This window comes from Homarus americanus, unplaced genomic scaffold (assembly GCF_018991925.1).
Source record: "Homarus americanus isolate GMGI-L3 unplaced genomic scaffold, GMGI_Hamer_2.0 scaffold40248, whole genome shotgun sequence".
Lineage (NCBI taxonomy): Eukaryota > Metazoa > Arthropoda > Malacostraca > Decapoda > Nephropidae > Homarus > Homarus americanus.
The window spans coordinates 11,797,953-11,814,030 of NW_024712526.1; the positions used below are offsets into that span (position 1 = coordinate 11,797,953).

Here is a 16,078-nt window from a genome sequence, read left to right on the forward strand (position 1 = left end):
ATGACCACAACACACAACATTATTAATTAATGAACACTATAAACACACTGTAGTAAACAAACATTAATACACCAACAATCTGCTGCTTCAGGTGATGACACAATTACTACCTGGTGAACCTCTAGCTTTGTCCGCCACTAACTCCAACACTTAATTAATAAAGTTAACATAATAAATGAATTATAACTAAACATCCTCGTCCACTGTCAGTCCCACACAAAAAAGAAAAAAATATATAAAAGAAACAAATTACTTGACAATTCACTTATATAACTCCTTTATGGAAGGACAACACCTGCAACACCTCATTAATACACTATAATGTTTGTTACCTGGCAGGCGTCTCTTCCTCCCGCTCGGTCTCCAGCACACACGGTCTCCTTCCCGACGCCTCCCGGCTACTGCCTGGTGTAACTTAACAGAGTAGACTTAGGTTAGGTTAGGTTAGATCTGGTTAGCATGGCTTAACTTAACACAGATGGTTAGTAACTATATCGGCTATGGAAGGAAAGGTTATTTTTGTCACCTTTTTATTCAAAAAATTTATAGTATACATATTTGTTGTAGGAAAATACTATAAAACACTAAATAATAATAATAATAATAATAATAATAATAATAATTATAATAATAATAATAATAATAAGGCTATCGTCACCGCGGGCATTTCCCTATACAATACACAAGGAGCAAGTACTGTATCCCGCAACTGGCATCACTGTTAGTTGACGGTTATTAGTTGTTGTCTTCTGTATATGTCTTGTTCCCGTCTATCTTATCTCCATGATCATTATTTACGCTGTTTATTAACATTTTGGGAGGAACTGTCAAGACTGAAAAGGTTTTAATACTTGTGGTGGCGGAGCACCTGTGGGCGTGCGTCATAAACAGTGAAGTAACAAGAACTGTGAAGTTTGGTTCACCTTCCAGGTAAGTGTAAGGCCACGACACTGTTACCTTTGTTGTTGTGTGGCCAACATTCAAGGTCAGAGTGAGTCAACATGGCCACTGTGGACAACAAATAGACACTGTACATAAGGCTTAAGTCTTTTTACTAACACTCTTGTTGTTCTAAACTGTCCTTCTTCCTGCCGCCAACTGCTTTACTACAAGTCACACTCCTGTAACACCATTAGCAAATTTATGTCTGTATGAGTGTATGTATGTGTGTGAGTGTGTGTACTAGAGCATGTGTGTGAGTGTGTGCACTAGTGCATTTGTGTGTGTGCTTACTAGTGCATGTGTGTGTGTGTTTGTGGGTACGCGTGTGAGTGTGTACACCACCACCAGACCTGGGAGAACAGGTCTGGTGGATAACATTGGGGCGACACGTGACCACTCCAGGAAAATTGTTCAAGCACGCACACACACACACACACACACAAACGCGCCCATCCACACACATACACACACACGTACACACAAACACACAAGCGCACACACAGACGAGCGCACACATACACACTCGCGCTCGCATCTGTGTGTGTGTGAGTTATCTAACATCTAGGGAAATACACGCACAAAAACCGAGTGAGAAAGTCTGGCTGAAGAGATTACACCATAATGACCATTTCCAGAATCTTACTGATGTACACTTTGATAATTCATGCCCAGAACACGTGACGTCATTCCTTGGTTCTTATTGTGTTATTCTGTCTTTAATGTCGAGTATTATAGTAGTTTGTGCCATCCATCAAATAGTACGTCCACGTTGCGTCACTGTTTGTACATGTATTACTATATATTGTGAACAAAGCAGTATGACAGTGAACACATTATTTTAGAGAATTCAGATTATAGCAACTCCAGCAGCAACTCTTATAAGAGGACCCGATCCGGTTGAGGTCTCAGTTGTGTTGTGGATCCAGGTGTGTGAGGAGGGAACATGTGGGGCCATACGCAGGTGTCTCTGTTGTTGGTGGCTCTTGTTGTGTTGGCCACAGTGGCAAACACAAAGAAACCGAGTGAGTATCCTGGTCCACTGTGGCCAATATATGTTGTTAGAATAACTAAACATGGCCACACTGGTCAAGACGTGTGTGTGTGGTGATGGAATAAGTAATCTCAAGGCTGCCACACACTAGCAGGTGGGAGTAACTAATAAACACTCTGTTCTTCTCTCTTCTGCCCCATAAAACGTAAGAACATAAGAATGGAAGTAACTGAAGCGGGCCTGTTGGCCCATACTGGGCAGTCCCATTTACACCCCACCCCTATTGTTCATATATCCATCCAACCATTAGTAAACATACTGGACCTGCCGGCAGGGTCTTCCTGCACAGCTCACACAGGCGGCCCCGGAACCTGTCTTAATATTCGCAAGTGTCCATTTGTTGGTCAGACGTACCGCCTTAACATGCCAGTCATATGTGGGTACAGCGGCGTCTTCCCCATTGTCTGTTGCCTTTCAACTGGAGGTAATTGTCCTATGTCATGTATGGCCTATTATAGACGTCATGCTAATCCTCCGTGAAGGATTGAATTGTTTACAATATTGAAGTCTAGTCTGTCTGTCTGTCTGTCGAGTGTGGCTTCAGTAACTTAAATTATTTTAGACTCAATTACAGTACAGTTGAGTAAAGTATGCGTAAGATAGTTGGACCTTCTCACACACACACACTCACACACACCAGCAGGACTCCCTCATACACATACACTGAAGGATGTGTTAGGACAGGTACTAACGAAGGTGTCAATGTTTCAGGAGACAACACAGCGGCCATCGGGGACATCTCTCCACCTGCCGTCAACTTCCGTAAGTAACCAGAGATCATGTGTCGTCGTAGACTTAATTACACCTTAAATAATTATGCTATTAATTCTTACTTGTATTTATATTAATTGTTTCAATAAAGATACATTATGAGTAGCAACATTTGGTTTACTTACTTACCGACATTACAGAATGTGGAACAAACCCTCAGAGAACTTTTAGCTTGTTACTCGAGAGTCCTGATGAGGAGTTCATCTTGAGGCCTGACGCTACTACCAACAGTCGCCGCAGGAAGCCTAAGATCCCCAAAGGACCCAAGGCTAAGGGACATCGCCCTGGGATTCCCGAGTCCGCTTTTAATGATCCGTCGGCGCGTGTGGAACGTCCACTTTCTTCAGCAAAGCGCAAACAAGGTGGATCGGCCGCAGAAGCGCAAACAGGGACTTTAGGTGATTTTGTTCCCCGCGTAGTTGGTGGAGTAATAGCCGAAAAGAACGCCTGGCCATGGATGGTGAGGAGCTCATTGATTTTCCTTATGAATATATTGACACAATATATAAACACACACATTACAACAGTTATTATAGGTAAGTTTGGCTGCTTCCCGATTCATTATCATCTTATATGGAGTTTCTTTGTCAGTAACTGAGTTTTTCACACTAGACTATGTGATGTAGGAATAAGTTAAAGTAATGGTAATAGCTGCAGGACACTGAAACACAAGGTGAATGTCACAATGTATGTGATTTCTGCAGGGACTGCTCGGGGACACCAATGAACAGGGCAAGATCATGTGGTTCTGCGCAGGAGCGCTCATCAACGAGCAGTGGGTCCTTACCGCTCTTCATTGTTTCTTGACCACGTAAGTAGAGGATGACGTAAATCTTTCCATAAACTTATAATACAAGGTCAGGTGTAACAGGTGTGTGGTCGGTGTCAGACAAACAGTGGCAGGAGGAAGTGAACTATTTAATCTGGTGTAGCTGTCTAGACAGTGTTTGTGGCGGGCTGGTGGGGAATGTCGGGCTCGTGTTTATGGGGAGTAAGTTAAGGCTCTCAGAGATAAACATCCACCTTACTAAAGTGAAGTAGTAACCTTAGAGACTGGTAGTTGATCCTGCAGACGTGAGACAAAGCTGTCAAGTTGGGATTAAAAGGATTTAGGATGAAGGAGTAGTGTGAACATTACAGGAAAGCGACAGTGGTGCGCCTGGGTGAACATGACTACAATGATGAAGGAGACGGAGCCGCTCATGAAGACTTCGGTGTGGCAGAGACCATCTTGCATCCTGACTACGTGCACCCCCAGGGCTACCACGACCTAGCTCTTCTCAAGCTAAACCGTAGAGTGATATTGAAGGTTCGTTTACCAATCCTATCTCTCTCTCTCTTGTCTTGGTTAAATTGCTGAAACCAAACCAATTACTAGATTGATTATTTTCCCTTGAGGTGAAGTGAGATGTAATTCATAGTAACTCGGCATTTTGTCTTGGTTACTTTGGTCTGGTTCTTATCAATACTTGCAAGTCTTCGGTCATTGCCGCTGTGTACTCACCAACATTTCCTCGGTCCTTGTTCAGCCCTAAAGAGACTTGTGAAGAAGACTTAGGGAAGACTTACAACCTCTTAGTCTCATGAACTGCTACTTGAGTATGTTAATAAATACTTACATCCTGATAATAATACCCGTATATAAGAGCATTAACTGTCTTAAATATTACCACCCAAACTACATCTTACTGAAGAGGAACAAATGGTGATGGGCTAAATAGGTGACAGTCCTAATAGATCAAATAGGTCACAGTCATAATGGTTGGATTCATTATATTTTTTAACAGGGAAATCTAACTGAATTTTGTTCTTGTTTCAGCCATTTATCAACCCGGTGTGTCTACCGTGGGGGCAGGAGAGCATCAACGACCTGACTGGCACGAAGGCTACTCTTACTGGCTGGGGTGCGACTCAGTTTGGTCAGTTCCTTCACTTTACTACCAAGAGATTAACACAATTCCCTTTTTTTCTTTATTCACACGTTACAATTTACCTTCTTGGTGTTTAATATGAATACAAAGTTTTTCTTGTTATCACATCAAACACCAGATTCTATAATAAATATTTATTATTATTATTATTATTATTATTATTATTATTATTATTATTATTATTATTATTATTATTATTTATTATTATTATTATTTTCTGCAGCTGGTGAGCCAAGCTCGGTGCTGCAGGAGGTGGAGATAACAGTATTCCCATCCTCAGACTGTGACAAGAGTTACTCTACTCTTGACGATTATCTCAAAGAGTTCCCAAGAGGCATCGGGAAGGAGACCGTGTGTGCTGGAGACCGAGTAGGAGGAAGAGACGCCTGCCAGGTAACAAACATTATAGTGTATTAATGAGGTGTTGCAGGTGTTGTCCTTCCATAAAGGAGTTATATAAGTGAATTGTCAAGTAATTTGTTTCCTTTATATATTTTTTCTTTTTTGTGTGGGACTGACAGTGGACGAGGATGTTTAGTTATAATTCATTTATTATGTTAACTTTATTAATTAAGTGTTGGTGTTAGTGGCGGACAAAGCTAGAGGTTCACCAGGTAGTAATTGTGTCATCACCTGAAGCAGCAGATTGTTGGTGTATTAATGTTTGTTTACTACAGTGTGTTTATATTGTTCATTAATTAATAATGTTGTGTGTTGTGGTCATTAGAGAGACTCTGGTGGCCCCTTGGTGTCGAGGAACTCAGCTGGGCTATACACCATGGCAGGCGTCGTGTCTCGTGGGGTTGGCTGTGGCCTCAAAGACTTCCCCGGCCTGTACGCCAACATCCGTGAGGAGCAGTACCTCGCCTGGGTCAAGAAGACTGCCTTCTAAGAACACCTTCCTCCTTCACAAGACTTTTAAAAGACTTTCTGACCAAATCTGGAATCCATTGATAAATATAGACCTATAGTTGCATATAAGTTCATCTCCTTGAATTGGTTAAATGTTATTTGAGTACTGAACAGGTGTGACCATTATTATATGACTCTGTTATTAAAGGTTTATGAGTCACAAGCATAGTTGACAAGGTTTATGATACATAACTAATGGGTGAAGTGTGTCACTGTCCAGAGAACACCGTTTACCACGCCCAGTTATAAACAAGTTATGTGTTCACCCTGACCTTGTTATATGAAGAACAAACAAGTTCAATATCAAGTTATGAAGTTCTTACTGAGAAATTTTACTGACAACTGAAATAAATCATTGTTAGACCAATAAATTATTACACATGATAATTGTTATATGATCCATTAAGTTATTTTATGCTATCATTTTAGAATAAATATTGATCACCTGACACAAGTTAAATGATTGTCCTTCTGCCTTTAAGTATGACAGAACTTCAACAACTAATAAGATGATCTTAGTATAACAAGAAAAGACATTTTATGTTAAGATAATATTGAGGAAACAGGGAGGTACTGTACTACCACCTGGGAAGATATTGCCCAACTGAGTTCCTCGACACCAAGGGGCCACCAGAGTCACTCTGATGACCACAACACACAACATTATTAATTAATGAACAATATAAACACACTGTAGTAAACAAACATTAATACACCAATAATCTGCTGCTTCAGGTGATGACACAATTACTACCTGGTGAACCTCTAGCTTTGTCCGCCACTAACACCAACACTTAATTAATAAAGTTAACATAATAAATGAATTATAACTAAACATCCTCGTCCACTGTCAGTCCCACACAAGGAAGAAAAATATATAAAAGAAACAAATTACTTGACAATTCACTTATATAACTCCTTTATGGAAGGACAACACCTGCAACACATCATTAATACACTATAATGTTTGTTACCTGGCAGGCGTCTCTTCCTCCCGCTCGGTCTCCAGCACACAAGGTCTCCTTCTCGATGCCTCCCGGCTACTGCCTGGTGTAGCCTAACAGAGTAGAGTTAGGTTAAGTTAGGTCTGGTTAGCATGGCTTAACTTAACACAGATGGTTAGTAACTCTCTCGGCTACGGAAGGAAAGGTTATTTTTGTCACCAATTTAATCAAAACATTTATAGTATACATATGTGTTGTAGGAAAATACTATATTTGTGAAACACTAAATTATAATAATAATAATAATAGTAATAATAATAATAATAATAATAATAATAATAATAATAATAATAATAATAATAATAATAATAATAATAATAATAATAATATTAATAATAAGGCTATCGTCACCGCGGGCATTTCCCTATACAATACACAAGGAACAAGTACTGTATCCCGCAACTGGCATCACTGTTAGTTGACGGTTATTAGTTGTTGTCTTCTGTATATGTCTTGTTCCCGTCTATCTTATCTCCATGATCATTATTTACGGTGTTTATTAACATTTTGGGAGGAACTGTCAAGACTGAAAAGGTTTTAATACTTGTGGTGGCGGAGCACCTGTGGGCGTGCGTCATGAACAGTGAAGTAACAAGAACTGTGAAGGTTGGTTCACCTTCCAGGTAAGTGTAAGGCCACGACACTGTTACCTTTGTTGTTGTGTGGCCACTATGACCAACTAATAACACCAAGGTGGGTGCAAAAGGTCACTGTGGCCAACATTCAACAACTTCAGTTTATTTATGTCTGTGTGAGTGTATGTATGAGTGCATGTATGTGAGTGTGTGTACTAGAGCATGTGTGTTAGTGTGTGTAGTAGTGCACGTGTGTGTGTTTGTGGGTACACGTGTCAGTGTGTTCACCACCACCACACCTGGGAGAACAAGTCTGGTGGATAGCAACGGGGCGACACGTGACCACTCTAGGAAAACTTGTCAAGCGCGCGCACACACTGATAAAAACACGCACACACAGACACACACGCACACACAGATAAAAACACGCACACACAGACACACACGCACACACAGACACACACGCACACACTCACACATACACACACACAAAAATACACACACTGACACAGGAGCACAGACGGGTCAAGACGGTCAAGACGCACCTGGCGCTGCTCAGCAGCAGCCACGTCAACTGTTATGTTGGCCCATACCAACTCCCTCCCCTGAACCCTCCTCCCCACCGGAATATAAACAAGTTCTCGCCAGAAGTTACTATTTCATTTGGGAAAGGAATGGAACCAGTGTTGAATAGTGGTGAATAGTGCTAAAGTCAGTGAAAAGCAACTCGGCAGTTGCAGTTGAGTCTTACCCAAGCTAACCTTCACACAGTGAGGTCCCAGGTATCCAGTGATAATTACCCTGAGACTCCACGATAGAGAGGCCTGGGACCACACCTCACTCACTTAAGTGAGTGAAGTCCTGTGACAACAGACCACGTGGTGTCCCCATGATGCTACGACACCACGTAGTGAATGAGTTGCTACAGCATCATGAGGTTCTTCATAACACCATCTGTGAGGGAATTACTACACCATGTGATGCCCTTCATAACACCATCTGTGAGGGAATTACTACGCTACATGATGCCCCTCATAACACCATCTGTGAGGGAATTACTACGCTATGTGATGCCCCTCATAACACCATCTGTGAGGGAATTACTACACTACATGATGCCCCTCATAACACCATCTGTGAGGGAATTACTACGCTATGTGATGCCCCTCATAACACCATCTGTGAGGGAATTGTTACACCACATCAGGCCCCTCATACACCATCTGTGAGGAAATTACTACACCATATCAGGATAGGTTAAAGAAACTAAACTTGCATTCCCTAGAAAGACGAAGAGTGCGGGGAGATATGATAGAAGTATTCAAGTGGGTGAAAGGAATCAATAAAGGTGATATAGATAAAGTTCTTATAATATCCGAGCAGGATAGGACTCGGAACAACGGATTCAAATTGGATAAGTTTAGGTTTAGGAGGGAGATAGGAAGGAACTGGTTTACAAATAGGGTGGTGGACGAGTGGAATAAGCTTAGCAACTTTGTAGTAAGTGCTGGAACGCTGGAAAGTTTCAAAGGGAGGCTGGATAGATTTATGGATGATAGAGAGTGGTAGTAACTCTCGACAGGAGCTGCCATGCACAGGCCAACCGGCCTATTGCAGACTCCTTATTTTCTTATGTTCTTATGTTATAACACCATCTGTGAGGGAATTACTACATCATCAGGCCCCTCATACACCATCTGTGAGGGAATTACTACACCACATCAAGCCCCTCATAACACCATCTGTGAGGGAACTACTACTCCACGTGATGCCCCTCATAACACCATCTGTGAGGGAGTTACTACACTACGTGTCTGCTGTTCAACACCTCAGCTCATATGATCTACGTGACCTCCGCTGTAAACATTAATCTGTATGTCCTTCACCTTTCTCTAATGAAGGCTTTTGTTAAACCACCAATGTATGTAATAAGACATTTATGTCCAATGTATATTTTCGGCCTTCGGGCTGCAAAACTTTTTAAATAAACCGTTTATTACATGTACACACACGAGCACACACATGCACACACACCGCACCGATAGATATAAGAACAGCACCATCCCATCTATTGTTAAAATAATAAACAACTCCTGATTTATGTACTGTACAGCCCTGTAAATGTATTCAATGCATATTATATCATTATGTCTAAAACAAATGTAAGTCTGTATATTTTCAGCCACCGGCTGCAACTCTATTAATAAACCGTTTAATATTATTATTATTATTATTATTATTATTATTATTATTATTATTATTATTATTATTATTACATACTCACATACATGCACATGCGCGCTCGCATCTGTGTGTGTGTATGTATGTATGTGTGTGTGTGTGTGTGTGTGTGTGTGTGTGTGTGTGTGTGTGTGTGTGTGTGTGTGTGTGTGTGTGAATGTATGTGTGTGTGTGTGTGTATATATGTGTGTGTGTGTGTGTGTGCGTGTGTGTGTGTGAGTTATCTAACATGTAGGCAAATGCACACAAAAAAATCTATTGAGAAAGTCTGGCTGAAGAGGTCACCTTGATGATCATTTCCAGAATCTTACTGATGTACACTTTGATAATTCATGCCCAGAACACGTGACATCATTGCTTGATTCTAATTGTGTTATTCTGTCTTTAATGTCGAGTATTATAGTAGTTTGTGCCATCCCTCAAATAGTACGTCCACGTTACGTCACTGTTTGTACATGTATTACTATATATTGTGAACAAAGCAGTATGACAGTGAACACATTATTTTAGAAATCAGATTATGGCAACTCCAGCAGCAACTCTTATAAGACGACCAGATCCGGTTGAGGTCTCAGTTGTGTTGTGGATCCAGGTGTGTGAGGAGGGAACATGTGGGGCCATACGCAGGTGTCTCTGGTGTTGGTGGCTCTTGTTGTGTTGGCCACAGTGGTAAACACTCAGAAACCGAGTGAGTATCCTGGTCCACTGTGGCCAATATATGTTGTTAGAATAACTAAACATTGCCACACTGGTCAAGACGTGTGTGTGTGGTGATGGAATAAGTAATCTCTAGGCTGCCACACACTAGCAGGTGGGACTAACTAATAAACACTCTGCTCTTCTCTCTTCCGCATCAGTAAACATACTGGACCTGCCGGCAGGGTCTTCCTGCACAGCTCACACAGGCGGCCCCGGAACCTGTCTTAATATCCGCAAGTGTCCATTTGTTGGTCAGACGTACCGCCTCAACATGCCAGTCATATGTGGGTACAGCGGCGTCTTCCCCATTGTCTGTTGCCCTTCAACTGGAGGTAATTGTCCTCTGTTATGTATCAAGTATTATAGACGTCATGTGAATACTCCGTGAAGGATTGAAATGTTTACATTATTGAAGTTTAGTCTGTCTGTCTGTCTCTTTCTGTCTATCTCTCTATGTCGAGTGTTGCTGTAGTAACTTAAATTATTTTAGACCTAATTATAGTACAGTTGAATAAAGTATGCATAAGAATTCAGAGGAGAATGACAAGACTAATCCCGGGCATTAGGAACCTTGAGTATAGAGACAGGTTAAAGCATCTTAATTTGCACTCCCTTGAGAGACGTAGAGCGAGGGGCGACCTGATAGAGGTGTATAAGTGGAAGGCAGGGCTAAACAAAGGGGACATTACAAAGGTACTCAAACTATCCAACCAGGAGCGAACTCGTAACAATGGTTTTAAATTAGACAAATTTAGATTTAGGCGTAAAATAGGTAAACACTGGTTTGGAAACAGAGTAGTGGATGAATGTAACAAGTTACCAAATATCATCATTAACTCGAATACGCTGAATTGCTTCAAACATAGGTTGGATGCTCATATGAGCAATAGGGGTTGGGTGTAAACGGGACTGCCCAGTATGGGCCAATAGGCCCGCTGCAGTTTCCTCCATTCTTATGTTCTTATGTTCTTATGATAGTTGGACCTTCTCACACACACACACACAAACACCTACTGAACTCCTCATAAAATCATGGCTCACCGATAGAACGCAGAGGGTCAGCGTAGATGGTGGTAAATCTGAGTGGGGCCGTGTAACCACTGGGGTTCCCCAGGGGTCAGTACTAGGCCCACTCTTGTTCATAATCTACATAAACGATCTAGATACTGGGATCAGCAGTGACATAAGCAAGTTTGCGGATGACACCAACATAGGGCGGCAAATTTATTCAGGGCAGGATGCAAATGCATTACAGGAGCATCTAAATAAACTGCAGGGGTGGTCTGAAAATGGCAAATGAAATTCAACACCAGCAAGTGCAGCGTACTTAATATTGGAAGAACAAATACTTATAAGGTATACAGCCTTAACAAAATCAACCTAGAGAAGTCGACTTGTGAAAGAGACCTAGGGGTACTTGTAAGCCCGGACCTACGGCCTAGAAAACAGTGCGTTAACGTTCGAAATAAGGCAAACAGAGTATTGGGTTTTATATCTAGAAGTGTAAGTAACAAGAGTGCAGAGGTCTTATTACAACTATATCTTGCGCTAGTCAGGCCGCACATCCATTATGCGGTTCAGTTCTGGTGCCCCTATTATAGAATGGATATAAATTCACTAGAGTCGGCGCAGCGAAGAATGACAAAAATGATTCCGGGACTTAGAAACCTTCCATATCAGGATAGGTTAAAGAAACTTAACTTGCATTCCCTAGAAAGACGAAGAGTGCGGGGAGATATGATAGAAGTATTTAAGTGGGTGAAAGGAATCAATAAATGGGATATAGATAAAGTTCTTATAATATCCGAGCAGGATAGGACTCGGAGCAACGGATTCAAGTTGGATAAGTTTAGGTTTAGGAGGAGATAGGAAGAAACTGGTTCACAAATAGGGTGGTGGACGAGTGGAACAAGCTTAGCAACTTTGTAGTAAGTGCGGGAACTCTGGAAAGTTTCAAAAGGAGGCTAGATAGATTCATGGATGATAGAGAGTGGTAGTAACTCTCGACAGGAGCTGCCATGCACAGGCCAACTGGCCTATTGCAGACTCCTTATTTTCTTATTTTCTTATGTACACATACCTGTACACTGAAGGATGTGTTAGGACAGATATTAACGAAGGTGTCAATGTTTCAGGAGACAACACAGCGGCCATCGGGGACATCTCTCCACCTTCCGTCAGCTTCCGTAAGTAACCAGAAAGTTCATATTTGTTGTACTTGTTACTTTTATTTATAATATATATGTGAAAAAAAAATAACACTACCGGCAGCAACATTGAGTTTACAAACTTACCAACGTTACAGAATGTGGAACAAACCCCCGGAAAACTTTTACTTTGTTACTCAAGAGTCTTGGTGATGAGGTCATCTTGAGGCCTGAAGCTACCACCAGTCGCCCGGTGGCGTTTGAGAGACCCACTCCCTCCGGGGAGTCTGCCATCTCCAGTCGACCTCGCCCTGGAATTCCTGCGGACGCTTTTAATGATCCGTCGGCGCGTGTGGAACGTCCACTTTCTTCTGTAAAGCGCCAAGAAGGTGGCTTGGCCGCACAAGCACATCCTGCGGGTTCACTAGAGCCCATAAATGGTGCTGTAGGCTTCGCAGTTGGTGGAGTAATAGCCGAAAAGAACGCCTGGCCATGGATGGTGAGGAACTCTTTGATATTTCTTTTGAATATATTGACACAATATATAAACACACACATTATCATAGTTATTATAGATAAGTTTGGCAGCTTCCTGATTCATTATCATCTTATATGGAGTTTCTTTGTCAGTAACTGAGTTTTTCACACTAGACTATGTGATGTAGGAATAAGTTAAAATAATGGTAATAGCTGCAGGACACTGAAACACAAGGTGAATGTCACAATGTATGTGATTTCTGCAGGCACTGCTCGGGGACACCAATGAACAGGGCAAGATCACATGGTTCTGTGCAGGAGCGCTCATCAACGAGCAGTGGGTCCTTTCCGCTCTTCATTGTTTCTTGTTCACGTAAGTAGAGGATGACGTAAATCTTTACATAAACTTATAATACAAGGTCAGGTGTAACAGGTGTGTGGTCGGTGTCAGGCAAACAGTGGCAGGGGGAAGTGAACTATTTGATCTGGTGTAGCTGTCTAGACAGTGTTTGTGGCGGGCTGGTGGGGAACGTTGGACTTGTGGACGCTAATAGTGGCTCATGTCTATGGGGAGTAAGTTAAGGCTCTCAGAGATAAACTTCAACCTTACTATAGTGTAGTAGTAACCTCAGAGACTGGTAGATGATCCCTCAGACGTGAGACAAAACTGTCTTGTTGAACTTTAATGCAATATTATGGAAGTCGTCAAATAATGATGTTTATGTCTCCAATGACTGATAAATAACTTTGGATTAACACTTGTAAAATCTTAACCACGTCGCCTAAATTATGCCTTAATTTATCTTTTAACAGAAGTCACTTATTGCGTAAAAAATGGCATTCGGATTAAAAGGAATTAGGATGATTGAATGATCTAAACATTACAGGACAGTGACAGTGGTGCGCCTGGGTGAACATGACTACAATGATGATGGAGACGGCGCCGTTCATGAGGACTTCGGTGTGGCAGAGACCATCTTGCATCCTGACTACGTGCACCCCCAGGGCTACCACGACCTAGCTCTTCTCAAGCTAAACCGTAGAGTGATATTGAAGGTTCGTTTACCAATCCTATCTCTCTCTCTCTTGTCTTGGTTAAATTGCCGAAACCAAACCAATTACTAAGATTGATTATTTTCTCTTGAGGTGAAGTGAGATGTAATTCATAGTATCTCCGCATTTTGTCTTGGTTACTTTGGTCTGGTTCTTATCAATACTTGCAATTCTTCGGTCATTGCCTCTGTGTACTCACCAACATTTCCTCGGTCCTTGTTCAGCCCTAAAGAGACTTGTGAAGAAGACTTAGGGAAGACTTACAACCTCAAAGTCTCATGAACTGCTACTTGAGTACGTTAATAAATACTTACATCCTGATAATAATACCCGTATATAAGAGCATTAACTGTCTTAAATATTACCACCCAAACTACATCTTGCTGAAGAGGAACAAATGGTGATGGGCTAAATAGGTGACAGTCCTAATAGATCAAATAAGTCACAGTCATAATGGTTGGATTCAGTTATATTTTTTTAACAGGGAAATCTAACTGAATTTTGTTGTTGTTTCAGCCATTCATCAACCCGGTGTGTCTACCGTGGGGGCAGGAGAGCATCAACGACCTGACTGGCACGAAGGTTACTCTTACTGGCTGGGGTGCCACTCAGTTTGGTCAGTTCCTTCACTTTACTACCGAGAGATTAACACAATTCCCTTTTTTTCTTTATTCACACGTTACAAATTACCTTCTTGGTGTTTCATTTGAATACAAAGTTTTTCTTGTTATCACATCATACACCAGATTCTATAATAAATATTTATTATTATTATTATTATTATTATTATTATTATTATTATTATTATTATTATTATTATTATTATTATTATTATTATTATTATTATTATTTTCTACAGCTGGTGAGCCAAGCTCGGTGCTGCAGGAGGTGGAGATAACAGTATTCCCATCCTCAGACTGTGACAAGAGTTACTCTACTCTAGACGATTATCTCAAAAAGTTCCCAAGAGGCATCGGGAAGGAGACCGTGTGTGCTGGAGACCGAGCGGGAGGAAGAGACGCCTGCCAGGTAACAAACATTATAGTGTATTAATGAGGTGTTGCAGGTGTTGTCCTTCCATAAAGGAGTTATATAAGTGAATTGTCAAGTAATTTGTTTCTTTTATATATTTTTCTTTTTTGTGTGGGACTGACAGTGGACGAGGATGTTTAGTTATAATTCATTTATTATGTTAACTTTATTAATTAAGTGTTGGTGTTAGTGGCGGACAAAGCTAGAGGTTCACCAGGTAGTAATTGTGTCATCACCTGAAGCAGCAGATTGTTGGTGTATTAATGTTTGTTTACTACAGTGTGTTTATAGTGTTCATTAATTAATAATGTTGTGTGTTGTGGTCATCAGAGTGACTCTGGTGGCCCCTTGGTATCGAGGAACTCAGCTGGGCAATACACCATGGCAGGCGTCGTGTCTAGTGGGGTTGGCTGTGGCCTCAAGGACTTCCCCGGCCTGTACGCCAACATCCGTGAGGAGCAGTACCTCGCCTGGGTCAAGAAGACTGCCTTCTAAGAACACCTTCCTCCTTCACAAGACTTTTATAAGACTTTCTGACCAAATCTGGAATCCATTGATAAATATAGACCTATAGTTGCAAAGAAGTTCATCTCCTTGAATTGGTTAAATGTTATTTGAGTACTGAACAGGTGTGACCATTATTATATGACTCTGTTATTAAAGGTTTATGAGTCACAAGCATAGTTGACATCAACAAGGTTAATGGTACATAACTAACTGGAGAAGTGTGTCACTATCCAGAGAACTTCGTTCACCACGCCCAGTTTGTGACAAGTTATGTGTTCACCCTGACCTTGTTATATGAAGAACAAGCAAGTTCAATATCAACTTATTAAGTTCTTACTGAGAAATTTTACTGACAACTGAAATAAATCATTGTTAGACCAATAAATTATTACACATGATAATTGTTATATGATCCATTAAGTTATTTTATGCTATCATTTTAGAATAAATATTGATCACCTGACACAAGTTAAATGATTTTCCTTCTGCCTTTAAGTATGACAGAACTTCAACAACTAATAAGATGATCTTAGTATAACAAGAAAAGACATTTTATGTTAAGATAATATTAAGGAAACAGGGAGGTACTGTACTACCACCTGGGAAGATATTGCCCAACTGAGTTCCTGGACACCAAGGGGCCACCAGAGTCACTCTGATGACCACAACACACAACATTATTAATTAATGAACAATATAAACACACTGTAGTAAACAAACATTAATACACCAACAA

General features: G+C 41.0%; 2 protein-coding genes across 3 annotated transcripts; both read left to right on the forward strand.

Moving 5' to 3' along the window:
• The first annotated feature begins 1,798 nt into the window (after positions 1 to 1,798).
• On the forward strand, positions 1,799 to 6,056 carry LOC121863222 (venom protease-like). The gene is made up of 9 exons (XM_042361713.1): positions 1,799 to 1,964; positions 2,244 to 2,417; positions 2,705 to 2,755; positions 2,905 to 3,224; positions 3,469 to 3,575; positions 3,905 to 4,073; positions 4,584 to 4,683; positions 4,919 to 5,088; positions 5,423 to 6,056. The coding sequence occupies exons 1-9, from the start codon at positions 1,886 to 1,888 to the stop codon at positions 5,585 to 5,587; spliced, it is 1,335 nt and encodes a 444-aa protein (XP_042217647.1). The 5' UTR covers positions 1,799 to 1,885; the 3' UTR covers positions 5,588 to 6,056.
• Positions 6,057 to 9,985: 3,929 nt separating this feature from the next.
• LOC121863207 (venom protease-like) lies at positions 9,986 to 15,805 on the forward strand. Of its 2 annotated transcripts, XM_042361695.1 has the most exons (9): positions 9,986 to 10,115; positions 10,285 to 10,458; positions 12,262 to 12,312; positions 12,432 to 12,772; positions 13,017 to 13,123; positions 13,638 to 13,806; positions 14,320 to 14,419; positions 14,663 to 14,832; positions 15,166 to 15,805. In XM_042361695.1, the coding sequence occupies exons 1-9, from the start codon at positions 10,037 to 10,039 to the stop codon at positions 15,328 to 15,330; spliced, it is 1,356 nt and encodes a 451-aa protein (XP_042217629.1). In that variant the 5' UTR covers positions 9,986 to 10,036; the 3' UTR covers positions 15,331 to 15,805. The 2 variants fall into 2 exon arrangements, with proteins under 2 accessions (XP_042217629.1, XP_042217635.1); XM_042361701.1 differs by lacking the exon at positions 10,285 to 10,458 and having other exon boundaries at positions 9,991 to 10,115.
• Positions 15,806 to 16,078: the final 273 nt, after the last annotated feature.

Coding starts and splice junctions, on each gene's coding strand:
- LOC121863222 (XM_042361713.1), top strand. CDS start 1,886: ATGTGGGGCCATACGCAGGTGTCTCTGTTGTTGGTGGCTCTTGTTGTG. Junction 2,418..2,704: donor CTGTTGCCTTTCAACTGGAG/GTAATTGTCCTA, acceptor TCAATGTTTCAG/GAGACAACACAGCGGCCATC. Junction 5,089..5,422: donor GAGGAAGAGACGCCTGCCAG/GTAACAAACATT, acceptor TGTGGTCATTAG/AGAGACTCTGGTGGCCCCTT.
- LOC121863207 (XM_042361695.1), top strand. CDS start 10,037: ATGTGGGGCCATACGCAGGTGTCTCTGGTGTTGGTGGCTCTTGTTGTG. Junction 10,116..10,284: donor GGTAAACACTCAGAAACCGA/GTGAGTATCCTG, acceptor CTTCCGCATCAG/TAAACATACTGGACCTGCCG. Junction 14,833..15,165: donor GAGGAAGAGACGCCTGCCAG/GTAACAAACATT, acceptor TGTGGTCATCAG/AGTGACTCTGGTGGCCCCTT.